The sequence below is a fragment of the Phalacrocorax aristotelis genome, chromosome 30 (assembly GCF_949628215.1).
Source record: "Phalacrocorax aristotelis chromosome 30, bGulAri2.1, whole genome shotgun sequence".
NCBI lineage: Eukaryota > Metazoa > Chordata > Aves > Suliformes > Phalacrocoracidae > Phalacrocorax > Phalacrocorax aristotelis.
In genome coordinates, this window is record NC_134305.1 from 408,955 (window position 1) to 434,149 (window position 25,195).

A 25,195-nucleotide genomic window follows, 5' to 3' on the forward strand; every position below is an offset into this window, starting at 1 on the left:
CCCCCAGCGCGCCTGCCGCCTTCGCGCCGCCTGTTTTGCCGTCTCCGGGCCGCCGTCGCCTTCTGCCGCTTGGGGCACGTGACCGCGGCAGGTCCCGCCCACGTGACGCTGGGGCGGGTCTCGCGAGAGGCGGTGGCGACGCGGCGGGACCGGGATCGGGCCTACAGCCGGGCCTGCGCCGGGGCCCGGAGCGGAGCGGAGCCGCCGTTCGCAGCCGGGGTGAGGCCACGGCGGCGGTGGTGGGCCCTCCCTGGGGGTGGGCGCTGCCGGGGCCACCCCTGACCCGCCCCCTGGGGCTGGGGCAGGGGCTCGGCGGGTCCCGGTAGGGCCGTTCCCGAGCGTGGGGGTTGTGCTTCTCTGTTCGCCCTTCCTGCCCCGGGACACCCCGGTATCGCCCCCCGCGTCCCTCCGGAAGGCCCCCAACCGCCTTCTGTCCCCCCCAGACCCCCTCCCCCACCTCCTCTCAGGTCCTCCCGGGAGACCCCTAGGCCCTCCTCAGGACACCCCCAGAGCCCCCTACCTGCCCTCCCAGGTCCTCGCGGGACACCCCCAGACCCCACTGCCTTCACCCCAGGTCCTCCCAGGACACCCCCAGACCCCCCCACCTGCCCCCTCAGGCGTTCCCAGGACACCCCCACTTCCCCAGACCCCCCCGCCTGTCCCCCCCCCAGCATACCCCCATCTCTGTGCCCCAGATCCCCCAGCGCCGCCATGTCGGACAGCGACGACAGCAACTTCTCGGAAGACGAGAGCGAGCGCAGCAGCGAGGCCGAGGAGGCCGAGGAGAACGAGGTGAGGCTGAAGGCTGCAGCAGGGGCAGGGAGGGCATGTGTGGGTGCTCTCCCTCACCCCCCCAAACTCCCCCAGGCCGAGGAGGAGCGTGCCAGCGTGGCTGGCAGTGAGAAGGAGGAGGCTGAGGAGGAGGAGGAGGAAGAAGAGGAAGAGTACGATGAAGAGGAAGAAGAGGAAGATGATGACCGACCAGCCAAAAAGCCACGCCATGGCGGCTTCATCCTGGATGAGGCCGGTGAGCTGGGGGGCCGTGGGGAAGTTGTGGGACCACCACCGCCCTCCCGGCCTCGCTCACTACCCTGACCCATCCCCCCAGACGTGGACGACGAGTACGAGGACGAGGACCAGTGGGAGGACGGAGCTGAGGACATCCTGGAGAAAGGTGAGCAGCATCCCCACACCGCTTTGGGGCCCCCCCAGGGCTTTGGGGGCCCCCCCAGGTCCCTTCCTTGCCCTGGATGCCCAAGGAAGAGGATGGAAGTGCAGCTCATTGGGGACCAACCTGTGCCCTCTGGCTCTTTCCCCCACCCAGCCCCTTTCCCCCCCCCAAGACCCATCACTGGGGGGCGGGAGGACTGGCACGTCTCCCCTGCTTCCCGCTGTCTGTCTATCCCTCCCTCCCTGTGTCTGTCTGCTCAGCACATCTCATCCACGCTCGCCTGGGGTTTTTCTTTTGCTTCCCCCCATTTCCCCCCCTTTTCCCCCCCGTGCCACTGTCTGAATTTTGATTCCTTCCCCTTTGTTCCCCCCTCACCCGCGGGTGGTTTTGCCGCTATTATTTGCTCCATTCTCCACCGCCACTCCTTCCTCCTGAGCAGAAGAGATCGAAGGTAAGCCCAAATCACCCCGCCGTCCCCCCCATCTCCCCTCGGGGTCCCCTCCCCACCCTCAGGGCCGAGCAAGCCCAGCCTACCCCCTCGCACCATCCCCCAGGGGCGAGATCCTGACCTTCCTCTTCCTCGCAGCTTCCAACATCGATAACGTGGTGCTGGATGAGGATCGCTCTGGCGCTCGGCGGCTGCAGAATCTCTGGAGGTGACGGCGGCTCCGTCCGCGTGTCTGTCTGTCTGGCAGGGCGGCGGGGGCTGCGCTGACACCTCCTTCCCTCCCCAGGGACCAGCGCGAGGAGGAGCTCGGCGAGTATTACATGAAGAAATACGCTAAGTCCTCGGTGGGAGAGACGTGAGTCCCTGTCCCCATCCCCAGTGCAACAGGCAGCGCCCCCGCTCTCCCCGCACCCCTTCTTTCATTATTTTTTATATAATTTTCCCTTTTTGTAGTGTTTATGGTGGCTCTGACGAGCTGTCAGACGACATCACACAGCAGCAGCTACTGCCTGGAGTCAAGTGAGTCTCACGGAGGTTGGGGGGAAACCTGTGTAGTTTTGGGAGGAAAAAGGAGCAAATCGGGACGAGCCGCCCCATAACGGTGTTTCCCTCTCTGTTCCCGTGCAGGGACCCCAATCTCTGGACTGTGAAGTGCAAGGTGGGTGCTGGGGGATGCAGCGGGGCTCGGCACAACAGAGGGAGTCCACGTTCCCACCCCTAAAACATCCTTTTTGCCCCCAGATCGGCGAGGAGCGTGCCACAGCCATCGCCCTCATGCGGAAGTTCATTGCTTACCAGTTCACCGACACAGTGAGGCCACGGGGCAGCCGGGCTGCGGCCGGAGGGGGAGGTGACAGTGCCGTGGTGTCCCCAACGCATCCCCTCGTCCTCCAGCCCCTGCAGATCAAGTCAGTGGTGGCCCCCGAGCACGTCAAGGGTTACATCTACGTGGAGGCCTACAAGCAGACACACGTCAAGCAGGCGATCGAGGGAGTGGGTAACCTGCGCATGGGCTACTGGAACCAGCAGATGGTCCCCATCAAAGAGATGACCGACGTCCTCAAGGTGGTGAAGGAGGTCACCAACCTCAAGCCCAAATCTTGGGTGCGCCTCAAAAGGGGGATCTACAAGGATGACATCGCCCAGGTGAGGAGGGGAAGAGGACAGGGATGCCGTGGAGGGGGGGACACCCGGCTCAGCTTGCCTTTGTGCCCCCCAGGTGGATTACGTGGAGCCCAGCCAGAACCAGATTTCCCTCAAGATGATCCCCCGCATTGACTTTGACCGGATCAAAGCCCGCATGAGCCTGGTAAGCGGAGCTGCGCCGCGCTGGTGCTGGCACTGCTACCATGCTGCTGCCCTTCGCTCACCTCCTGCTGCCCCCTGCCCCGCAGAAAGACTGGTTCGCCAAGAGAAAGAAGTTCAAGCGACCCCCGCAGCGGCTTTTTGACGCTGAGAAGATCCGGTAGGCGACCTTCACTGTGCCAGGGGACGTCAGACATGGCCCCAAAAGCCCCCCCCCAGGGGAGCTGCCCTCCTCAAGGGAGGGCTTTAATCCCTGCGGGGGCCTCTTGCCCATCGAGGGGGTGATTTGGGTTTTGTCCCAGGTCCCTGGGAGGTGACGTGGCATCCGACGGGGACTTTCTCATCTTCGAAGGCAACCGTTACAGCCGCAAGGGATTCCTCTTCAAGAGCTTTGCCATGTCAGCCGTGGTGAGCACCGCTGCCGTGCTGGGGTTGAACCCCAAACCCACTGGTTTTCCCCCCAAAACCATTTCCTTTATAATACCAAGGGCCGTTGGGAGGCTGGTGGTTCCTCAGAGGGGATGGTGCCGCCAATCCAGGTGCGTTTTGGGGTGGAACAGGGCGTTTTGGCCACCGGCTCTGCTCTTGACAGATAACGGAGGGCGTGAAGCCCACCTTGTCGGAGCTGGAGAAGTTTGAGGACCAGCCCGAAGGCATCGACCTGGAGGTGGTGACAGAGAGCACGGGTAAGCGGGTGCCACCCCCGCCCCCCTGCTGTCCCCTCTGCGGTGCCAGCCCCTCACCATCCCCACCATCCCAGGGAAGGAACGAGAGCACAACTTCCAGCCCGGCGACAACGTGGAGGTGTGCGAGGGTGAGCTGATCAACCTGCAGGGCAAAATCCTCAGCGTCGATGGCAACAAGATCACCATCATGCCCAAACACGAGGACTTGAAGGTCAGGGAGTCCCCAGAGAGCGACACCGGGTGCCTCCTGGGGCTGCTGCAGCCACCCTGGACCCTGCCAGCCCCTTCTCCCCAGTCCCACTGCGTTCTCCTCCCCTCCACCGCAGGACATGCTGGAGTTCCCGGCTCAGGAGCTGCGGAAGTATTTCAAGATGGGTGACCACGTCAAGGTGATCGCGGGGCGTTTCGAGGGCGACACGGGCCTGATCGTGAGGGTGGAGGAAAACTTTGTCATCCTTTTCTCTGACCTGACCATGCACGAGGTATTTGGAGGGTGAAAAGTCCTGCTCAGTACCCACAATGTGCTGGTTTTGGGGGGGAAAAAAAGAGGGAAAATGTGTGTTTTATGTTTCTTGCCACCAGCTCAAGGTTCTGCCACGGGACCTGCAGCTCTGCTCGGAGACAGCGTCTGGTGTGGATGTGGGGGGGCAGCATGAGTGGGGTGAGCTGGTGCAGCTGGACCCCCAAACTGTGGGTGTCATCGTCCGTCTGGAGCGGGAGACCTTCCAGGTGAGTCCCAGCTCCCTGGGGATTCCTGGAGGAGCCGTGTCCCCTGCTCGGGTGGGGGTTCCACACTCATCCCCATGCCCAAGCCGTGTCCCCTGCCCTGGCGGGGTCCCCGTTTTTGGCCGCCCTCCTCCCAGCCTCTTGCTGTCCCCACAGGTGCTGAACATGTACGGGAAGGTGGTGACGGTGCGGCACCAGGCTGTCACCAGGAAGAAGGACAACCGCTTCGCTGTCGCCCTTGATTCGGAGCAGAACAATATCCACGTCAAGGACATCGTCAAAGTCATAGACGGACCTCACTCGGTAGGGGCTTACAGGGTTTGGGGGTGTCCTGGGGGTGTGACAGACCCTCCTGGTGCTTTGGGGGCCCCCAGGGGTTGTCTGGGTCTGTTCCTGCTTCAGGGACTGCCCCAGGGGTGAGCTGGGTCCCTCCTGGCACCTTGGGGGGGGGGTCCGTGGTGTATGTGGGTCCCTCCTGGCACCCCCCTGCATCCCTCCCAGCACCGAGGGGACACTGGATCCCTCCCAGCACCCCTCTGGGTCCTTCACATTGCTGAGGGGAGGACCTAGTCAGCTCTCTGGGGCTTGCCCCTGCCTTTTTACCAGTGCTTAACCCCACCGTTTTACTGGGGCAGGGACGTGAGGGGGAGATCCGGCACCTCTTCCGGGGCTTTGCCTTCCTGCACTGCAAGAAGCTGGTGGAGAACGGCGGCATGTTCGTCTGCAAGACCCGGCACCTCGTCCTGGCGGGTGGCTCCAAGGTGGGGACACACCTGGGGACAGCTGGGGGGGCTGCAGCCCCCCAGTTTTGCCGCTGCCCCCCCCTCCAGGTGCCATTTTCTCTTACAGCCACGGGACGTCACCAATTTCACCATGGGTGGCTTCGCACCCACGAGTCCCCGTATCAGCAGCCCAATGCACCCCAGTGGGGCTGGTGAGTGTTGGGTGTCCCCAAGGCTGGGGGGTTGTCACCAGGAGCCCCCCTGAACTCCGTCTTGGTCCCGCAGGCCAGCGTGGTGGTTTTGGTGGCGGCGGCATGAGCCGTGGCCGCGGGCGGCGGGATAACGACCTCATCGGGCAGACGGTGCGCATCTCCCAGGGACCCTACAAAGGTGGGCGCCTTCTGGCGGGGGGCGGGTTGCCTATTTGTCCCCCCCCCAAGTAGGGGATGGGGCCTTGGGGGCTGCCCGGACCCCTACCCTGAGGCCCCATCCTGTCCCGCAGGCTACATTGGGGTGGTGAAGGACGCGACAGAGTCGACAGCCCGCGTGGAGCTGCACTCCACCTGCCAGACGATCTCGGTGGACCGCCAGCGCCTGACCACCGTGTGAGTGGGGGAGACAGGGACACCGGGGCCAGGGTGGCCCTCGGAGATGCCCCGATGGGTCAGGGTGGTCCTCAGAATTTGTGGCACTTGGGCCAGAACCTCTCTTGGGGCAGGTGACAACCGCAGACACGAGCAGGGCTCGTTCAGGGGGGTCCCCGCCCTGGTACGGTGTCCCCATCCCCTGACACCCATGTGTCCCCGCAGGGGCTCACGGCGCCCGGGCGGGATGACATCGGCCTACGGGCGCACCCCCATGTATGGATCCCAGACCCCCATGTACGGCTCCGGCTCCCGCACCCCCATGTACGGCTCGCAGACCCCCCTGCACGACGGTGAGTGGCGCGAGAGTCAATGGGGTAGGGAGGGCACAGGGATTAGGGGGACCCTGGGGGTGGACCAGGATGAGGTGGGACCTTGGGGGACACCAGAGTAGATCGCCAGGGACACCGGGGTGATCTTTTGCAGGTAGTGGGGCTGGGGACATGGAGAAGGGGGTCTCGGGGTGGGGGGGGACACGAGGTGGGACTGACAGAGCTGCTGTGGGACCCTTGCAGGCAGCCGCACGCCGCACTACGGCTCACAGACGCCACTGCATGACGGCAGCCGCACACCCGCCCAGAGCGGCGCCTGGGACCCCAACAACCCCAATACGCCCTCCAGGTGGGTACAGTGGGAGTCTCCCCCACTGGGACACCCCGTTTTGGGGTCCCTAGCCACTAGGATGGCCCCACTGTGACAATGACACTCATCTGTCCCCTGTAGGGCTGACGAGGACTTCGAGTACGGCTTTGATGACGAGCCCACGCCCTCGCCGCAGGGCTACGGGGGAACCCCCAACCCGCAGACCCCCGGCTACCCTGACCCCTCATCCCCCCAGGTCAACCAGCCCTACAACCCGCAGACCCCCGGCACGCCGGCCATGTGAGTGCTCCTTCTGCCCCACGGCAGGTCCCAGGGGACCCCAAACTGCAGCCCTGGGGGGAAACTGCTCCTGTGGGACCCCAAACCATTGCCCTGGAGGGGAAAGCTGCACTCCTAGGGGACCCCAGGCCACAGACCTGGGGGGTAGCTGTGCTCCTGGGAGACACCAACCACGGTACTGGGGGGAAGCCATGGCCCCTGAATCAGTGTCCCAGGGTGAAACCGCAGCCCCAGAGGACCCTGAACTACACCCCTGGGGGGGAAACTGCTCCTGGGGGACCCCAAACCACGGCCCTGGGTGGGAACTGTTCCCCTAGGGTGCAGTGTTGGCCCTGGAGCACCCCAAATCCTCAAACCCCATCCCTCCACCACCTCTCCTTTCCCCCCCTCCAGGTATAACACGGACCAGTTCTCGCCCTATGCCGTCCCCTCGCCGCAAGGCTCCTACCAGCCCAGCCCCAGCCCCCAGAGCTACCACCAGGTCGCCCCCAGCCCCGTGGGCTACCAGAACACCCACTCGCCAGCCAGCTACCACCCCACGCCATCTCCGATGGCCTACCAGGTACCCCCAGCACGTCAACACCTCCCCTAAACCTCCTCATAGTCCCCATTTAACTCCCTCTACACCCCCCACAAACCCCCTCTATACCCCCTACCCTGCCCTCATAGCCCCCTCCAAATCCCAGCCCTGCCATATAGCCCCCCTGTAACCCCAAAATGCCCTCATAGTCCCCCTATGCTCCCCTTGTAGCCCCCTTACAATCCCCAACTCTGAAATACAGGCCCCCTACACCCCCTGTAGTTCCCCTACAGCCCACAACCCACCATGTAGCTCTCCTACACTCTGTTATAGTCCTCTGTAACCCCAAAACCCCTCATACCCCCACTACAATCCCCTCGTAGCCCCCCTAGAACTCCAGAACCCTCTCATAGTCCCCCTACAACCTCCAAACCCTCTCATAGTTGCCCTATAATCCTCTTGTAGCCTCCCTCCAACCCCACCATGTAGCCCTCCTACACCCCTTTATAGCCCCTATAACACCCCAAACCCCACTCATAGCCCCCCTACTCCCCCAAAGCTGCCTCCTCTCTCTTCACCCAGGCCAGCCCCAGCCCCAGCCCGGTGGGCTACAGCCCCATGACCCCCGGGGCCCCCTCCCCGGGGGGGTACAACCCCCACACTCCTGGATCGGGGATCGAGCAGAGCTCCAGCGACTGGGTGACCACCGACATCCAGGTGAAGGTCCGTGACACCTACCTGGACAGTCAGGCAGTGGGACAGACTGGGGTCATCCGCAGCGTCACGGTGAGACCCCAGAGGGATTTGGGGGGCAGTTTGGGGGACGGGGGGCTACACAGGGGGTGATGCTGACCCCCCAGTTTTGTCCCTGTAGGGTGGGATGTGCTCAGTCTACCTGAAGGACAGTGAGAAGGTGGTGAGCATCTCCAGCGAGCACCTGGAGCCTGTCACCCCCACCAAGAGCAACAAGGTAGGGGCTCCCCCAGGCCCTGCCCCCCCACCTCTGGGCCCCTCCAGACCACCCAGCGCTCCCCCTGTGTTCCCCCCCACGCTCCCCCTGTCCTACCACCACCCAATGGTCCCTTGTGGACCTTCTAGATCCCCTCTGGTGCCACACCAGCCCCTCGGGGACCACCCGCAGCCCCTCTAGGACCCACCACCACCTCAAGGCCCCCTTTGTCCCCCCATCCCGGCACTAATGGCCCCCCCACAGGTAAAGGTGATCCTGGGGGAGGACCGCGAAGCCACCGGCATCCTGCTCAGCATCGACGGGGAGGACGGCATCGTCCGCATGGATTTGGAGGAGCAGCTCAAGATCCTAAACCTCCGCTTCCTGGGCAAACTGCTGGAGGCCTGAGGGGGACCCCCTCTGCGCCCCCCTGCTGCCCCCCATTTTCTTTGTGTCCCCCCCATTTTCTAACCCCTCCCTCCCCCCCCTTCTCTGCACTGCTGGTTGTAATGAGGTTTAGGTGTCAAATAAACACCTGTGAGTGCGGCACCCTCTCTTCTGTGCTCCCCTTGGCGTGAGGGGGCCCATGGGGCTGGTGGGGTGGAACTGGGGGTCCCCCTGCCCCATAGAACTGGGGGGGGTGTGTGGAATCGGGGGCCTGTGCTCCGTGGACCTGGGGCAAACGGGGTCAGAGCGGCCCCCCGTGCGGGGGCGGGAGGGAGGTGAAGCGGGGCCCTGAGGCCGTTGGACCGAGACCCCCGTGGGGGCGAGGTTTGGACCTGGACCCCTCCCCCGGGGCCGGGGCTGGGTGGGGGGCCTCAGCTGCGGCCGCGCACGTGTTCCGCCCCCTTCGCCCCACCTCCTCTTCTCATTGGCTGTCCCTCTGCCGGCCACGCCTCCCCACTGCCATTGGCCAATATCCGTGCCGCCATTGGTCGTCGGCCCTCACGCCACGCCCCTCACGTCTTGCCTCCTCCCCCTACTCTCTCCCCGCCGTCTCTCATTGGCTGCCGGCGCGGGAAGGGGCTTGGCGGTGGCGGTCGCGCCTGCGCCGTGTGGCGCGCGGTGCGGGAAGATGGCGGCGGCGGCGGCTCGGGCCGTGGCGGCCTGCGGGGTCCGCGCCGCCCTGGGGGCCCGTCGGGCCCGCACCGCGTTCGGCCGAGCCGCCAGCGGCACCGCCGGCACCGTCGGCACGGAGGCCGTGCTGCGGGAGCGGCTGCGGCGGCACCAGGTGGGCTGAGCCCAGCGGCAGGGCCGGGCTCGGGCATGGGCCTGGGCCTGAGGGGCGGTGAGAGCCCCGCGGGGCGGAGGGATGCGGGGGTCCCACGGGTGTCCCGGTGGTCCCCGAGGGTCTGTGACTGTTGTTGGGTGTTCCCAGGGCTCCCCGGGTGTCCCGGGCCATCCTCGGCCACCACTAGGGTTCCGTGGAGATCCCTGGGGCTCCCTCGGTATCCCCAAGGGTCTGTGGGGGTTTCTGGCCATTGTCAGACATCCCTGGGGGTTCCCAAGGGTCCTTGGCTCTCCCTGAGTGTCCTTGGCCATTCTCGGACATCCCCAGGTGTCACTCAGTGTCCATTGTGCTTCCCGGCTGTCCTTGGAAATCCCTAGGGTTCCGTGGGAGTCTCCAGGGGTCCCTGGTGGTTCTACCCATCCTCGGACATTCGTGGGGGTCCCCAGGTGTCCGTGGGACTCGCTGCGTGTCCCTGCCTCTCCCTGGAGCTCTCTGGGTGCCCCTGGCCATCCTCAAACATCCCTAGAGGTCCCCAAGGGTCCCTGGGGCTCCCCAGGTGCCTCTGGCTGTCCGTAGAACTCTCTGGATGTCCCCGGTCACCCTCACACAACCCTGGAGCTCCCCAAGCATCCTTAAAGGTCCTAGGAGGCTCCTTGGCTGTCGTTGACTGTCTCTAGGGCTCCCTAGATGTCCCTGACTGTCCTCAGACCTTCCCAGCTGTCCTCAGGTATCCCTGGCTGGCCCGGGAACCCCCCAGCCATCCCCAGGGCTCACCCTTATACCCAGGACTCAAACAGAGACCCCCGCCCCATGTCCCCACAGGCAGCAGAGGGACCCCTGGGACACACCCCCAGCCCGGAGGAGGAGGAGGAGGAAGAGCGGCGTCGGCGGGAGCGGATGGCGACCGCCCGGCGGGTGGCCCTGCGCCTGGCAGGGCTGCTGGGCGCTGGCACCAGTGTGGTGATCGTCTACATCTTCGGTGGGTCCCTGGCATCCCCCGCGCATCCCCCCTGCCCCCAGTGCCGCTGTGGCCGCTCCTCACCTCCACTCTCTCCCACCCGCAGGCAGCAACGCGGTGGACGAGCACGGCGCCAAGGTGAGGGGCACCCAGCGGCTGTTTCCCCCACCTTTTTTAGGTGGGGGGGCTGCACTGATGTCCCCTCCCTGCCTTTTGGGGACATCTGGGGACATCATGCAGGCTTAGCACCCTCTCCCTCCCTTCCCCATGCAACCCTGTCTGTGCCCTTTTGCTGGTATTTTCCCTTTTTTTGGGGGTGTTTGCCTCGGGGTCCCATGTCCCCGAGGGGGCTGACCTGTCCCCAAAGGGAGTGCGGTGTCCCCATAGGGACAGACAGTCTTTGTCACACCGCAGGGAGGCATTTTTCTCACCCAAACCCCCTTTTTTGGAGAATTTGAGAGGTGTTGAAGGGGACTTTGATGCGTGGCAGGGCTCCCCGGGGAGGGAGAAGTGCGAATTGCCCTGCTTGTCTCCGGCACCCAGCAGGGGGGACACAGGGACATCAAACGGTGACGGGTGGGGGGAGCACAGAGCAGGTGATAATGGCAGCAGCAGGGTGACAAGGACATCAGTCAGCGGAAGGAAACCACACAGAAACGGCGTCACCTACCTGCAAATTGTCCCTGTCACCTGGCGTGTTCTTTCCCTGTCCGGTGTCGCCACGGCCCCTCTGTTGTCACCGTGTCCTTCTTGCTGTCGCCATCGTAACCCTCCACCTCCCTCTTCTCCCCGCAGATCCCTGATGAGTTCGATAGCGGTGAGTGACGTCCCCAGACGCCCCCGGGGGGGTGACGGCCGCCGCAGGGCAGGGGACACGTCGTGTCCTTGGGGCCATTTGACACTGTGGTGTTGTGGCCAGAGGCTTTTATGATGTTTTTAACACCCTGTTGTTACCCAAAAGGGGCGCTTTTTTGGCATTTTGGTCTTTGTCCTGGTGGGGGGGTGGTGGTGGGGAACTGTCACCTGCCTTGGGGACAGCAGGGACCCTGGGTGACCCTCACCCGTACTGGTCTTGGCTCCACAGACCCCGTGGTCATCCAGCAGCTCCGCAGGACCTACAAGTATTTCAAGGACTACAGGCAGGTGTGTGGGGACCTGTTTTGGGGCAGTTCCCCCCCATTTTGGGGGGGCTTCATCTGATCGGGGGTGGCTGTCCCTTTCCTGAGAGCTTTACTGTCATGGGGAGCTTTGTCCCTATTTTGGGGATCTTTTGGGCACATTTTGCATCCTCATCTCCTCTTGGAGGACTGTGTCCCAGTGGTGGGGAGTCACATTCCTGTTTTGGGGTCCCCTGTCGCTAATCTGGGGTCCTTGTCCCCATCTTGGGGTCTTTGTCATGAGGCAGGGGCTCCCGTCCCTGTTTTGGGGGGTCTTTGACCCCATTTGCCAGGTGTTTTGTCCTCACACCCCAGCCCTTGCCCCTGCGCTGGTGCGGGGACCCTGTCCCCATTTGGGGACCTTTGTCTCCACGCTGCTGGCTCGTCCCCATGCTTGGGGGGCTCCATCCGTCCCCCTGAATCCCCCAGATGATCATCGAGCCCACCAGCCCCAAGCTGCTGCCGGACCCCCTGCGCGAACCCTACTACCAGCCCCCCTACACCCTCGTCATTGAGCTCACCGACGTCCTGCTGCACCCCGAGTGGTCGGTGAGTGTCCCCCGAGCCTCCCCGTGCCCCCCCCAAGCTGCCACCCCCCGGTGACATCTCCCTGTCCCCCGCCCAAAACCAGCTCGTCACTGGCTGGCGCTTCAAGAAGCGCCCGGGCATCGAGAGCCTCCTCCAGCAGCTCGCACCCCTCTACGAGATTGTCGTCTTCACCTCCGAAACCGGCATGGTGAGTGCGAAGCCGGGGGGACGCGGCCACCGTGGGGGGTGACAGGGCCACCCAGGGGTGCCCCCCACCCTCTCACCCCGCCCCGTTCCCCTTCCCCAGACTGCCTTCCCCCTCATCGACAGCGTGGACCCCCACGGCTTCGTCTCCTACCGCCTCTTCCGGGACGCGACCCGCTACATGGACGGGCACCACGTCAAGGTAGGGGGGCCAGGGAGGGCAGGGGAGGGGGGTGGGCACTTTGGTGACCCTCCTGCCCGCTTCCAGCCCCTCTCTGTCCCGCCCTGTCCCCCTCCCAGGACATCTCCTGCCTCAACAGAGATCCGGCGAAGGTGGTGGTGGTGGATTGCCGGAGAGAAGCCTTTTGCCTGCAGCCCTACAACGGGCTGGCGCTGCCCCGCTGGGACGGCAGCTCTGACGACCGCGCGCTCTACGACCTCACCGCTTTCCTCAAAAGTGGGTAAAGGCGCCCCCAGGCACCCCCACCTCGTCTCCCGACCCCCCCCCGACCCCCTCCCCGACCCATCTCGCCCTGCAGCCATCGCCCTCAGCGGGGTGGAGGACGTCCGGACCGTGCTGGAGAACTACGCGCTGGAGGAGGATCCGCTGGCGGCTTTTAAACGCCGCCGGTCGCAGCTGGAGGAGGTGGGGACGTGCCGCGGGGGGGAACACACGGTGCGGGGAGGGGGTGGCAGCGCTCAGTTGCCCATTAACGGCTGTTTTTCACCCCGAATCGGCGCAGGAGGAGCAGCAGCGCATGGCCGAGCTGGCACAGGGCAAGAAGCCGACGGGGCTCTTCCTGGGCGCCCTGGCGGGCCGCCTCTGGCCGCGCTCCAAGCAGCAGTGATGTCAGCGGGACAGTGCCATGATGTCAGCGGGACCTCGGCGTGATGTCAGCGGCGCAAGGCGGGGCAGGGGGGACACGGTGACACCCCATTTGCCGGCGCCATGGGAGCAGGGAGTGATGTGTCACCCGGACCTGGACGATGCAGTCGGAGGCACCGGCGGCCCTGTGGCAGGGGGCTGGGCGTGGCCCCGGTTTTGGGGGGGGTCTCAGCCCCGGCAGGGGTGAATAAAGGGTGACGTGGAGCTGCGGGTGCACTGTGCTGCTTGGGGGGGCACTGGGTGGACCCCCTCTCTGGTGCTGCGTTGGATCCAGGCCCTTTTCTGGGGGGAGCCGACCCCATAGGGGCAGGTTGTGGGGCCGGAGCTGAGCCCCTCGAGGGGGTTATGGGGCCGGGTCCCATCCCCTTTTGGAGGTGTGGTCTGCGAGCAGGGGCGTGGCCTGTGAAGAGTGGGCGTGGTGGGGCCCTTAGAAAGGGTTTTGGGGGTGGTGGGCTCAGACCCCGCTGAGCCCCGGGACCAGCCAGGAGCCCTGGCCCAGATCCGGCCCCCCCGCACAGTGCCGGCCATGGCTGCGCTGCTGCTGGCCGCCCTCCTCGCCCTCCTCTGCCCCCCGCCGGTGAGCCTCGCCCTGGGCAGGGGGCCAGGGGGGTCTTTGGGGGCTGGGGGGAGACCCTTGGTGATTTTTTTAGGGGTGTCCCTGGGAGGATCAGGGAGATCTTGGAGTGCTTTGGATGTCCCTTTGTGGTTCTCGGCAGGGGAGGGGGGGGTAGTTCCAGGGGGCGTATTTAGAATATTGGGGCAGGGGCTTGGGGGGCTCTTGGGGGGCTGTCTGTAGTGCTGGGAGGGGCTCCGGGGTATTTGGGGTGTTCCTGGGTAGTTGACGGGTCCGTGGGGCAGGTTTGGGATGCTGAGGGGGTCCTAAGGGGCCATTTTGGGGTGCTGGGGTGTGGCTCTTAGGGTTTGAGGGGTCCTATGGGGGTTCCAGGGGATTTGGGTTGCTGAAGCCCACCTGCAGGTGCAGCTGGCTGGGGTGCTGGAGCTGCGGGTGCTGTCGGCACGGGGGGGCCCAGGGGGGCCGTGTGGGGGTCCCCCCTCCTGTCGCCTCGTCTTTCGCCTCTGCCTGCGGCCCCCTGGAGGGGTTGGCTGCAGCCTGGGGGTTGCCCACAGCCCACCTGGCCCCCCTCCAACCCCAGGGGCACCCCGCATCCTCCGCCTGCCCTTCGCCTTCCCCTGGCCGGTGAGGATGTGCCCCCCCCCAAGTCTGATCCCCCACATTGGTCCCAGGACCCCCAAGGGACCAGGACTTACACCCCCCTGATTTTTGCCACCCTCCGTGGCCCCCCCCAGGGTATTGTCTCCCTCGTCATTGAGTCATGGCGGCTGGAGGAGGCCAAAGGCTCTGGGGGTGAGTGGGAGTGACCTGGGGGCCCATGGGGTTTGGGGGAGCAAATGGGGGTCCCAGGGGCAAATAGGGGCCCTGGGTATTCGGTGAGGGAGGAAATGGAGGTCCTGTAGGGGGTGGGTGAGGGCTAAGGGGGGTCAGATGAGAGCCTGGAGCATTGGGGTGGTAAATGGGGGACAAATAGGGGTCCGGGGGGGGAAGTTGAGAGGTACGGGGGGCCAAATGGTGGCCAGTGGGGTTTTGTGGGGGCAAACCGGGGTTTGGGAGGCAAAGGGGAGCCTGGATATTTGGGAGGGTGAGTGGGAATCCATGGGTGGGGGCGATAGTTGGGGGGAAGGCGGAGAGGGAGGGTTAGAGGGGCAGAGGAGTAGTTTGAGGTACCCGGGGGTGGGCTGTGGGTGCTGATGGGTGCCCCAGGGCCCCAGGACCGCCTCTTGGGGCGCACAGTGGCCCGGCAGCACCTCTCCCCGGGGGGTCCCTGGCGGGGGGGTGCCGGGGGAGGCCTGCGCTTCGGCACCCGCCTGCGCTGCCGTCCCCCTGCCCGTGGCCCCCGCTGCACCCCCCGCTGCCTGCCCTGCGCCCATCGCTGCCCCCCCACCACTGCCTGCCACCCCACCCGCCGCTGCTGGCCCCCCTGCTGCACCCGCCGTGAGTGCCCCAGCCCCTGGGGGGACCCCCAGCACCCTTTCCTGCCAGTGCTCCCCATCTTGGGGGGCCTCCAGCACCCCTGGCATGCCCCGGGGGTGTCCCCTGGGTTTTGGGGTGCTCCTTACACCCCACTGTCTCCCTGCAGGTGGATGCCGGGAAGCCTGTGGCCCCCCCAGTGCAGATGGTAGTGCCGACGGCAGCACCTGTACCAGCGGGGGTCCCTGCACGGTGAGCGAGACCCCCACCCCGTGCACCAGCACCCCTCATGTCACCCCAGGAGGCCCCCTGAGACCCCCCCCCCCAGGGTCATCCAGGCACCCCCACGTCCACACTGGGGTGGTCTGGTGCACCCCATCCCCACTGTCCCAGTAACGGTGCTGCCCACGCAGGGGCACGGGAGCGACTCCCCAGGGCCGGGCTGCGACAGCCCCAGCCCGGGACGGCCACCGGCGGCACCCGCCGCGGTGCTGGAAGCCCCGGCAGCACCAGGAGCCCCGGCAGCACCGGCGGTGGCCCCGGCAGCACCGGCGGTAGCCCTGGAAGCACCAGCAGCGGCACCGGCAGCACCCGTGGGGGCCCTGGAAGCACCCGTGGTGGTACCAGTAGCACCAGCCCCTGAAGCACTGGTGCCAGCAGCGGCACCGGTGCCCTCGGCATCGCTCCCGGCCGCGGGGCGGTTGGCGATACCAGAGCCTCTCCCGGAGGTGCCGCCATCCCCGTGCGCCCTCGGTCCCTGCTTCAACGGCGGCGCCTGCGCCCCCGCCCCGGCTCCCGGCACCGGCTACACGTGCCGCTGCCCCCCCGGCTTCCGCGGCTCCAACTGCGAGCGCCGTGCTGACCGCTGCGCCGACCACCTCTGCCTGCACGGTGAGCGCCCCCCACGCCCCCGCCCGCCGTGCCCCCCGCGGCGTGGTTCGGCATCGCTGACCGCCGCCCCCCTCCCGGTGCAGGCGGCCAGTGCCGGGACTTGGGTCGCGGTGCCATTTGCAAATGCCGACCGGGATTTTCGGGGCGCCGGTGCGAACGCAACGCCGACGACTGTACCCCCAACCCCTGTGCCAACGGCGGCACCTGCCAGGACGGCGCCAACACCTTCACCTGCTCCTGCACCCTCGGTTACGCCGGGGTCGATTGCCGCCGCCGCGCCGACGCCTGCGCCTCTGGCCCCTGCCTCAACGGTGCCACCTGCTACACCCACTTCTCCGGCCACGTCTGCGCCTGCCCCCCCGGATTTATGGGGTCCCGCTGCGAGGAGGAGGTCGGGGGTCCCCCGCCGGCCCCCCAGCGCCGGCCCCCCGCGCCCCTTGCCCTCGCCTGCGCCCTTCCGCTCGCCCTGCTGGGCCCCGGTGTGGGGCTGGCGCTGGCGGCGCGGCGGCGGCGGCGGCTGCCGGGGGAGAGGTGAGGCCTGGGGGAGGGTTGGAGGACGTGGGGAGCACGTACCGCCATTTTGGGGGTCTCACACCCCCATTTTTGGGTTTCGCACCCCCATGTTGGGGGGTCTCACGGGCCTTTTCAGCAGCAGCCGTGGGCCGGAGACTGGGGGTGCCCCTGGCATGAGCCCCCCGGGGAGGGAGCGGCGGCCCCCACGCGCCTCTGCTACCCGGGTGAGCCCCCACGAGACCCCCCCCCTCGCACCCTCTGTTTCTCTCCCCCTGCCCTTTAACCCCCCCATTTCTCTTCTCTCCCCCCCCCCCCAGGTGTGACCCGGCGGCGACGGACCCACCCGGGACCCCCGACCCAAGTCTGGGGCCCTGCAGTGGTTTGGGGACCCCTCCCAAGGGGGGGCGGGGAGTGGGTGTGCCATAAAGCTCTTTGAGATGTCTGTCTGTGCTACCGCATCACCGGAGTCCGGCCCTGGGACCCGCGGGGCGGAACACGAGTGGGGACACCCCACTCGGGATCGGGGAGGGTGACACACTGTTCCAGATTGGGGTGGTGACACGGGGTGCGGACCACCCACTCGGGACACGGGGTGGGCGACACGGGTGGGGACCCAGCACTCCGGATTCGGGGGTGGGGGTGGTGGGTGTGACACGCCCGTGGGGTTGACACTGCCCGGTCGTGGGGACGACACCGCCCCGTCGTGGGGACCGTACCCCCGGGTCCCCTTAGCTCCGCCCGCTACAGGGCTCGGCGCTCGACTCGCCGCCCTTGGCTCTCGGCGGTCGATTGCTTCCCCGCTACACAGCTATACCCGCCCTCTGCCGGCACGGCCACGCCCCGATGGCGTGATGGGCAGCGCGCCTGGCCAATCGGAAGCGGGAGGCGGGGCGGTGGGGGTTGGCCGCCCAATAGGAGGGCGGAACGGACCGAAGCGGGGACTAGAGGGGTGGGGCCGCGTCGGAGCCGGCGGCGTTGTGGCAGCGGCGGGAGCCATGAAGTGAGCGGAGAGGGGCGGGGGGATCCCGGGGGAACCCCGGGAGGGGCGGGGGGCAGCCGCGGGGGCACCGAGATCCCGATGGATCCTGGGGGGTGCTGAGCCCACGGGAGGGCCGAGATCCCAGTGGATCTCGGGCGTGCCAGGCCCACGGGAAGTACATGATCCCGGTGGATCCCGGGGGTACCGGGCCCACGGGAGGGCTGGGGTCCCTGGCGATCCCTAGCAGTCTTGGCTATGGAGTGGGTCCCTGCCAGGTCAATGGTGGAGAGCTGATACCGGCCGGAGCCACCTCAGTACCGTGACCCACACACACCAGATCCCGCTGCCCATCACACACCAGATCCCAGCTGCCGTCACAGCCCTGCCAAGAGGGGGGACGGCACGGGTGGGCTGGGGCACCCCAATCCCAGAGCGAAGTGGGATCAGCCGGGCACCGAGCTCCCTGCTGGGGTGGGATCTGGCGGGATCACTTGCAGGAATGCTCTGTCTGGCCCCTCCACAGGCTGAACATCGATGGCCTCCTGGTCTACTTCCCCTATGACTACATCTACCCTGAGCAGTTCTCCTACATGCTGGAGCTCAAGAGGACCTTGGATGCCAAGGTACAGTGGGATCTGGTGGTCTCCAGCGGGCTGGGATCCACCCACACCTGGGGATGCCCCCACTGGGGTGACACTGCTGCTCTCGTCAGGGCCACGGCGTGCTGGAGATGCCCTCTGGGACTGGGAAGACAGTGTCGCTGCTGTCGCTCATCGTTGCCTATCAGCGGGTGAGTGCTGGTGCTCAGTCCCAGCGGATCCCAGCAGATCCCAGCCCTGCAGATCCTAGCATCGCCTCTCTCCCCAGGCCCGGCCGCTGGATGTCACCAAACTCATCTACTGCTCTCGCACAGTGCCGGAGATCGAGAAGGTGGGATGAGGAGCTGGGGGAGAGGTGGTGGGGACAGATCCCAGAGGGGATCCCGAGGGATCTATCTGAGTGTCACTGCCGCAGGTGATTGAGGAGCTGCGGAAGCTGATGGATTTCTACGAGAAGGAGCTGGGGGAGAAGGTGCCGTTCCTGGGGCTGGCGCTGAGCTCCAGGAAGAACCTCTGCATCCACCCCGAGGTGAGCAGGGGACCGGGTGGGATCCACTGGGGGCGGGGGGGGAGGGGGAGTGATCCTGGGGGACACGGTGACAGCAGGGTGACCACGGGGGTGCAGGTGTCCTCGCTGCGCTTCGGGAAGGAGGTGGACAGCCGGTGCCTGAGCCTGACGGCCTCCTACGTGCGGGCGCAGCACCAGCGCGACGGATCCCTGCCCACCTGCCGCTTCTTCGAGGTGACGGATCCCCCCCGATCCCCTGACAGGCACCCCGGGGTCCCCCTGCCCCAACAGGCACCCAAGGGTGTCCCACCTTCCCCTGCTCAGGGGGCCTCAATGGCAGCTGGGTAGCCCCCAGTGCCCCCCATTCCCTAACTGGATCCCCAGCTCCCTGGGGTCCCCCCCACTCCCTGTCCTTCTCCCCAGCACCCTTGGGTGCCCCCCATTCCCTAACTGGATCCCCAGCCCCCTGGGGTCCCCCCCACTCCCTGTCCTTCTCCCCAGCACCCTTGGGTGCCCCCCATTCCCTAACTGGATCCCCAGCCCCCTGGGGTCCCCCCCATCCACCGCCTAGGGTGCCCCCCAGCCACAACCTACCTCTGCCCCACACCCATCTCCCCATCCCCAATCCCCTGCCCCGCCCAGCACCCTCCACCTCAGGGCGTCTCCCCCCACTCCCAATTGCCCCCCCACCCCCTGGGGTCTCCCCAGTGACCTCCAGCCCCCCTTGGACCCCCCAGGAGTTCGACACCCATGGGCGTGAGGTGCCCATCCCCTACGGCATCTACAACCTGGACGACCTGAAGGCCCACGGCCGCCAGAAGGGCTGGTGCCCCTATTTCCTCGCCCGCTACTCGGTATGAGGGGGACACAGGGGGCCAGGATCAGCTCCGGGGAGGCTCATCTGTCCCTAGATGTCCCTGAGATGTCCCCATCCCCCCACCCCGGGCAGATCCTCCACGCCAACATCGTCGTCTACAGCTACCACTACCTGCTGGATCCCAAAATCGCCGACCTGGTCTCCAAGGAGCTGGCCAAGAAGTCAGTCGTGGTCTTCGACGAGGCCCACAACATTGGTCAGTGCCCCCCTCCCAACCCCGAGCCCACCTTTGGGTGTCACCCACTGTCCCCTGAGTTACCCGGGGCGGGGGGGGGGGGGTGACACCGTCACCCCCCATCCCCTCAGACAACGTCTGCATCGACTCCATGGGGGTGAACATCACACGCCGGACACTGGACCGCTGCCAGGCCAACGTGGCCACGCTCCAGGCCACCATCCAAAAGTGAGCACGTGTGTCCGTCCCCTCCCCCACCCCGCATCCCCCCATTGTCCCCATCGTCGTGTCACCTTCCCCCTTCCCGCGCCCCGCGCCGCGCCCCCCCACTCTGCCGCAGGATCAAGGAGACGGACGCGCGGCGGCTGGCGGAGGAGTACCGGCGCCTGGTGGAGGGGCTGCGGGAGGCCAGCACGGCGCGGGAGACCGACCTCTACCTCGCTAATCCCGTCCTGCCAGACGAGATCTTGCAGGGTGCGTGCGGGGGCGTCCCTCTTTTGGGGTGCCCCCCAGCCCCCCCCCCCCCGGCCCCTTTCCATGCTGGATGAGCACAGGGTTCTCTGAGACCCCTTTTGGGGAGCCCCCAGTCCCACACCGGCCTCCAGTGCTCCCTGATCTCTGCTCCGGCTGAGCACGACGGTCCCCAGTACCCTCCTGGCTGTGGAGCCCTCCCCCCAGCCCTTGGCATCCCTTTGCGGTGCCCCCAGCCCCACACCAGGCTGTAGTACCCCCCAACCTCCCCTCCGGCCGAGTGCAGGCACCCTGGTGTCCCTGACCCTCTTCTTGGGTGGGTGGGCGTCCCATCTGCGCCCCACCCCGGTGTGTCCCCCCCACTGCAGAGGCGGTTCCTGGCAGCATCCGGACGGCCGAGCATTTCGTGGGGTTCCTGAAGCGGTTCGTGGCCTACCTGCGGGCGCGGGTGCGGGGGCCGCGGGTGGTGCAGGAGAGCCCCCCCGCCTTCCTAAAGGACCTCTATGAGAAGGTCTGCATCGAGCGCAAGCCCCTGAGGTGAGTCTGGGGGGGGGTCGTCATCGTTGTGCCCCCAGGAGGAGTCCACCCCCAAGGAGACGTGGCCCTTGGGGTGCCACATCCCCACCCCAGGTGGCCTGTGACACCCCCAGGGGGTTGCTTCCCCCCTCCCAGCACGCTGTGTCCCCTCCCCAGGGTCCTCTCCCCCCACCCAGGCTGGCGTCTCCCCTCCCTGGGGTGACCGTGCCCCCTCCAAAGGTGGCATTTCCCCTCCTCGGGGTGACACAACTCCCCTGGGATGGCACATCCCCCATCCAGGGTGACGTGTGCCCCCCGAGGATGACATGTGTCCCCCCGCCGTGGGTGATGCTCCCCCCAGGTTCTGCGCGGAGCGGCTGCGCTCGCTGCTGCGGACGCTGGAGATAGTGGACATGGCTGACTTCTCCGCCATCACCCTCGTCGCCAACTTCGCCACCCTTGTCAGCACCTACGCCAAGGGTCAGCCGGACGCCCGGGTCCCCTGGGGCGAGGCGGGGGCGGGCCATCCCCGAGCACCCCCTTGGCGGGGGAGGGTCTGTGAGCCCCCCCGGTGTGGGGATTGGCACCCATGGGTGGTGAGATGGTCCGTAAACCCCATTGGGGTGGGTGGATGAGCACCCTTGGGTGGGAGGGCACCCTGTGTCCTGCTTGGAGGGGTGCTGGGTGCTTCCCCCAGCCCCGGCTAGCACTGAGGGTGTCCCCCATATCCCCCCACCCAGGTTTCACCATCATCATCGAGCCCTTTGATGACAGGACCCCCACCATCTCCAACCCCATCCTCCACTTCAGGTGTTGGGACGGGGGGGGACATGGGGGCATATCAGCAGGGGGGACAGGGACACTGGGGGGGCGGACAGGGATGCTGGGGTGATGGGGGGGGCAATGGCGGTGTCACCCCGGGTGTGTGTACGTCCCCCGCAGCTGCATGGACGCCTCCATCGCCATCAAACCCGTCTTTGAGCGCTTCCAGTCAGTCATCATCACGTCGGGGGTGAGTCCCCGTGTCCCCCCATGCCCCTGTGTTCCCCATGTCCCCTGGATGCCCCGTGTCCCTAGAGTCCCCCCCTCCCCATGTCCCCCAGTGTCCCCCCACCACATCCCCTCCAGGGCCCATTGGGTTCACTCCATCCCCGCGTCCCTTCTGTCCCCTGCCAGACTCTCTCCCCGCTGGACATTTACCCCAAAATCCTGGATTTCCGCCCCGTCACCATGGCGACCTTCACCATGACACTGGCCCGGACCTGCCTGTGCCCCATGGTGAGTGGGGAGCGCTGGGGGGGCCCAGCATTGGATCAGGGCGGCGGGGAGTTGGGAACCCCCGTGTCACCAGCATCCCTGTCCCTCGCAGATTGTGGGTCGTGGCAATGACCAGGTGGCTATCAGCTCCAAGTTTGAGACACGCGAGGACATCGGTAGGGGATGGGGTTATGGGGCATGGGGGGACAGGGATGGGGAGAGGGGGATATAGGCCTGGGGGGGACCCAGGGATGGGGTTATGGGGCTTGGGGAGGGGGCTGGGGTGGGGTCATAGGGCTGGAGGGACCAGTCTTCAGACTAGGACTGGCGTAGGGGAACCCAGGGCAAGGCAGAAATGGGGCCAGGGGGTGTCAAGCCAGGGAATACAGGGAGATTCGGGGTCCAGAGGGGACTTTGAGGGTCCAGGGACACCCCACGGTGACACCCCCCAACCCAGCCGTCATCCGCAACTACGGGAACCTGCTGCTGGAGCTGTCGGCCGTGGTCCCCGACGGCATCGTTGCCTTCTTCACCAGCTATCAGTACATGGAGAACATCGTGGCCTCCTGGTATGAGCAGGTGCGTCCCTGCCTGCCTCCCAGGGCACCCCCCGGTCCCCTGCGGTGTCCCCGTGGTGTCCCCTCAGGTTCCCTGACCCCCAGCCCCACCCCATGGCAGGGCATCCTGGAGAACATCCAGCGGAACAAGCTCATCTTCATTGAGACGCAGGACGGGGCCGAGACCAGCATGGCCCTGGAGAAGTACCAGGAGGTGGGTGGCAGTGCCCCGGGGTGTCACCGCTGTGGGTGCCACCCCTCCTGGTGACACGGCGGCTGTTCGCAGGCCTGTGAGAACGGCCGGGGTGCCATCCTGCTCTCCGTGGCCCGTGGCAAAGTGTCGGAGGGCATTGATTTCGGTGAGAGCCAGCCCAGCGTGGAGCCACAGTGGCAGGGGGAGGTGGTGGCGGGTGCTGAAGCACCCTGAGCCCCCCCCGTTTCACATCCCCCCACCCACCCACCCAGTGCACCACTACGGCAGAGCCGTCGTCATGTTCGGGGTGCCCTACGTCTACACCCAGAGCCGCATCCTGAAGGTGAGCAGGGACCCTGGGGCACCCATGGGGACAGCGGGACGCCCAGCGGGCAGAGGCAGGCACCCCATGGCACAGCCAGGCTCCCCGGTGACACCGCGGGCACTTTGGGGACACAACAAGGTGCCCCAAGACTATAGTGGGGCACGGCCAGGTGCCCTGGGGACACAGTGGGGGTCGTCCGTGGGGTACAGTGGGCACCTGTGGAGCACAGCCAAGTGCCCTGGGGACACAGTGGGGGTCTGTGGGGTACAGTGGGCACTTGTGGAGCACAGCCAAGCACCCTGGGGACACAGTGGAGCACCCATGGGGTACTGCTGAGCACCCTGGGGCCACGTAGCACCCCACGGCTACAGTGCGACACCCCAGGGCTGCACTGGAGCTCCCTGGGGACCAGCAGGGTACCCCACAGCCAGGACAGGACACCCGTCGGGCACCCAGCATGTCCGTGTGCCCCCCCCAGGCCCGGCTGGAGTACCTCCGGGACCAGTTCCAGATCCGGGAGAACGATTTCCTCACCTTCGACGCCATGCGCCACGCCGCCCAGTGCGTCGGCCGGGCCCTGCGCGGCAAAACCGACTACGGCCTCATGGTCTTCGCTGACAAGGTGGGTACTGGGATGGGGGGGGGGATGGGTTTTGGGGGTGCTGTGGGGCACCCTCCCGCTTCCATTCCCTGTCTCCCCACCCCGCAGCGCTTCGCCCGGGCGGACAAGCGGGGGAAGCTGCCGCGGTGGATCCAGGAGCACATCACCGACGCCAACCTCAACCTGACGGTGGACGAGGCGGTGCAGGTGGCCAAGTTCTTCCTGCGCCAGATGGCTCAGCCCTTCCACCAGGTAAAGGGGCCCCCCCTAGGACCCCCCCTAGCACTGGGGGGGCTGGGCAGGGGCGGGACCCCTGGCTCACCCCCTCCTGGCGCAGGAGGACCAGCTGGGGCTGTCCCTGCTGACGCTGGAGCAGCTGCAGTCGGAGGAGGTTCTGCAGCGGATCGAGCAGATCGCTCAGCAGGTGTGAGCCAGCCGGGGGGGGCAGGCACGGGGTGACCCCAACGTGTGCTTGGGGTGGCACCCCCAGCCCCCCAGTGTGCTTGGAGCAGGACCCAGAGCCACCCCCCCGTGTGCTCAAGGTGGGACCTGGATCCCTCCGTGTGCTTGGGGTGGGACCTGGAGCCCCCCCAGCACGCTTGGAGCGGGACCTGGAGCCCTCTGTGTGCTCAAGGTGGGATCTAGAACCCCCACACCGTGCTCAGGGTGGCACCTGGAGCCCCCCCCATTCTTGGGGCAGGAACTAGATCCCCCTAATGTGCTTGGAGCAGGACCCAATCCCCCCTGACGTGCTCGAGCAAGACGTGGATCCCCCCAACTCACTCGGAGCAGGACCTGGATCCCCCACCAGCGCCCACACCCTGTGGGGCCCCACTGGGTGCTGCCCCCGACCCCCAGCCGTGCAGGGACACTGTGATTCACCTTTTTTTTTTGTACGACCCCCCCAATAAAGCAGGACACCCCCTGGCTCGGCCACTCCTAGATTGCTACACCCCCTTATTTGCTGCTGCTGCGCCTGGGGACCCCCACAGTACCCTGCCCCGGGGACCCCCTGCCTGGGGGGGCCAGAGTCACAGAGGTAGGGAAAGGGGGGGCAGGAGCAGTGACATGGCCCCCCCCAGGTCCCCAGTAATGGGGCACCCATGTCTCAGGGAACCCTCTGGCCATCCCCAGGGCTGGGGGACACCCCATGGCCAAGGTCACCCCCTCTCCAGTGCCCACGTATTTGGGGTCACCCACGTCCCCCAGCACCCATCCCCAGGGTCACCCAGACTCTAGAGCACCCCAAAGGCATGGGCTGCCCCTAGAGCTATAGGTGGGGCCCCAGGCCCCTCCATGCCTCCCAGGGTGCCAATGTTGGGATGCAGTGGGGCCTGCACCCCACATTCCACCCACCGCCACCACCCTGGAGGGCTCAGAGCACCCTGGACCCACAGGAGAGCCCCCCCCCCGCCCCCCCACATGTGCCTCAGTTTCCCCACAGGTGCTGGTGGTGGTTGGGGGGCGGGATGTGTGTGAAGGTCTCCAGTGGCAGCCCCCGCCCCACCCATGGGCACCACCCCGGCATCCCTGCCGCCCGTCCTGTACCCCCTGCTGGGGTCCCCCAGTGCTGACACTGGATCTGGCCCTGTAACCAGATCCGGCCTAAAAATACCGGGTGTCGGGATAGGGGGGGCCCGGCTTGAATTGCCCTGATCCAGCGGATCCGCCCGGGGTCACCCCCCCGGGTGCTCCCCACCTTGACCCCCACGACGGGAGGGGGCTGGGG

The 25,195-nt window shown here is 66.7% G+C and overlaps 4 protein-coding genes across 5 annotated transcripts; all 4 read left to right on the forward strand.

Annotated features, from left to right (window-relative positions):
- Window positions 1-57: 57 nt before the first annotated feature.
- LOC142048983 (transcription elongation factor SPT5) lies at window positions 58-8,602 on the forward strand. 2 transcript variants are annotated; one of them, XM_075076333.1, is made up of 30 exons: window positions 58-219; window positions 696-792; window positions 868-1,027; window positions 1,109-1,174; window positions 1,611-1,622; window positions 1,758-1,827; window positions 1,906-1,974; window positions 2,073-2,138; window positions 2,247-2,277; window positions 2,361-2,429; window positions 2,514-2,765; window positions 2,839-2,928; window positions 3,014-3,084; window positions 3,227-3,332; window positions 3,517-3,610; window positions 3,685-3,821; window positions 3,937-4,092; window positions 4,193-4,339; window positions 4,493-4,639; window positions 4,972-5,097; window positions 5,186-5,270; window positions 5,344-5,448; window positions 5,561-5,663; window positions 5,868-5,995; window positions 6,218-6,323; window positions 6,426-6,584; window positions 6,978-7,146; window positions 7,687-7,890; window positions 7,979-8,074; window positions 8,318-8,602. In XM_075076333.1, the coding sequence occupies exons 2-30, from the start codon at window positions 712-714 to the stop codon at window positions 8,459-8,461; spliced, it is 3,249 nt and encodes a 1,082-aa protein (XP_074932434.1). In that variant the 5' UTR covers window positions 58-219; window positions 696-711; the 3' UTR covers window positions 8,462-8,602. The 2 variants fall into 2 exon arrangements, with proteins under 2 accessions (XP_074932434.1, XP_074932435.1); XM_075076334.1 differs by lacking the exon at window positions 1,611-1,622.
- Window positions 8,603-9,068: 466 nt separating this feature from the next.
- Window positions 9,069-13,221, forward strand: LOC142048991 (mitochondrial import inner membrane translocase subunit TIM50-like). Its single transcript, XM_075076349.1, has 11 exons — window positions 9,069-9,284; window positions 10,107-10,263; window positions 10,349-10,380; window positions 11,038-11,059; window positions 11,327-11,385; window positions 11,829-11,948; window positions 12,031-12,135; window positions 12,235-12,333; window positions 12,432-12,588; window positions 12,671-12,777; window positions 12,875-13,221. The coding sequence occupies exons 1-11, from the start codon at window positions 9,129-9,131 to the stop codon at window positions 12,977-12,979; spliced, it is 1,119 nt and encodes a 372-aa protein (XP_074932450.1). The 5' UTR covers window positions 9,069-9,128; the 3' UTR covers window positions 12,980-13,221.
- Window positions 13,222-13,304: 83 nt separating this feature from the next.
- Window positions 13,305-17,027, forward strand: LOC142048981 (uncharacterized). Its single transcript, XM_075076330.1, has 9 exons — window positions 13,305-13,594; window positions 13,994-14,215; window positions 14,326-14,383; window positions 14,798-15,028; window positions 15,174-15,256; window positions 15,418-15,895; window positions 15,979-16,426; window positions 16,545-16,632; window positions 16,726-17,027. The coding sequence occupies exons 1-9, from the start codon at window positions 13,544-13,546 to the stop codon at window positions 16,729-16,731; spliced, it is 1,665 nt and encodes a 554-aa protein (XP_074932431.1). The 5' UTR covers window positions 13,305-13,543; the 3' UTR covers window positions 16,732-17,027.
- Window positions 17,028-17,331: 304 nt separating this feature from the next.
- Window positions 17,332-24,408, forward strand: ERCC2 (ERCC excision repair 2, TFIIH core complex helicase subunit). Its single transcript, XM_075076335.1, has 23 exons — window positions 17,332-17,408; window positions 17,911-18,010; window positions 18,100-18,177; window positions 18,255-18,317; window positions 18,402-18,515; window positions 18,612-18,728; window positions 19,232-19,348; window positions 19,444-19,567; window positions 19,678-19,774; window positions 19,887-20,020; window positions 20,386-20,554; window positions 20,895-21,013; window positions 21,274-21,343; window positions 21,476-21,545; window positions 21,710-21,811; window positions 21,903-21,966; window positions 22,248-22,369; window positions 22,469-22,561; window positions 22,634-22,706; window positions 22,813-22,883; window positions 23,344-23,487; window positions 23,575-23,718; window positions 23,804-24,408. The coding sequence occupies exons 1-23, from the start codon at window positions 17,404-17,406 to the stop codon at window positions 23,894-23,896; spliced, it is 2,283 nt and encodes a 760-aa protein (XP_074932436.1). The 5' UTR covers window positions 17,332-17,403; the 3' UTR covers window positions 23,897-24,408.
- The last annotated feature ends 787 nt before the right edge of the window (window positions 24,409-25,195 follow it).

Excerpts from the sequence above, each read along its gene's own strand:
- LOC142048981 (XM_075076330.1), top strand. The coding sequence starts at position 13,544 with ATGGCTGCGCTGCTGCTGGCCGCCCTCCTCGCCCTCCTCTGCCCCCCG. Across the intron at positions 14,216-14,325 it reads CCTTCGCCTTCCCCTGGCCG|GGTATTGTCTCCCTCGTCAT; the intron begins GTGAGGATGTGC and ends GGCCCCCCCCAG. Across the intron at positions 14,384-14,797 it reads GGAGGCCAAAGGCTCTGGGG|GGCCCCAGGACCGCCTCTTG; the intron begins GTGAGTGGGAGT and ends TGGGTGCCCCAG.
- LOC142048983 (XM_075076333.1), top strand. The coding sequence starts at position 712 with ATGTCGGACAGCGACGACAGCAACTTCTCGGAAGACGAGAGCGAGCGC. Across the intron at positions 2,278-2,360 it reads TCTGGACTGTGAAGTGCAAG|ATCGGCGAGGAGCGTGCCAC; the intron begins GTGGGTGCTGGG and ends TTTTGCCCCCAG. Across the intron at positions 2,766-2,838 it reads ACAAGGATGACATCGCCCAG|GTGGATTACGTGGAGCCCAG; the intron begins GTGAGGAGGGGA and ends TGTGCCCCCCAG.
- ERCC2 (XM_075076335.1), top strand. Across the intron at positions 18,011-18,099 it reads AGAGGACCTTGGATGCCAAG|GGCCACGGCGTGCTGGAGAT; the intron begins GTACAGTGGGAT and ends TGCTCTCGTCAG. Across the intron at positions 23,719-23,803 it reads TGGCTCAGCCCTTCCACCAG|GAGGACCAGCTGGGGCTGTC; the intron begins GTAAAGGGGCCC and ends CTCCTGGCGCAG.
- LOC142048991 (XM_075076349.1), top strand. The coding sequence starts at position 9,129 with ATGGCGGCGGCGGCGGCTCGGGCCGTGGCGGCCTGCGGGGTCCGCGCC. Across the intron at positions 10,264-10,348 it reads GGTGATCGTCTACATCTTCG|GCAGCAACGCGGTGGACGAG; the intron begins GTGGGTCCCTGG and ends TCCCACCCGCAG. Across the intron at positions 12,334-12,431 it reads TGGACGGGCACCACGTCAAG|GACATCTCCTGCCTCAACAG; the intron begins GTAGGGGGGCCA and ends TCCCCCTCCCAG.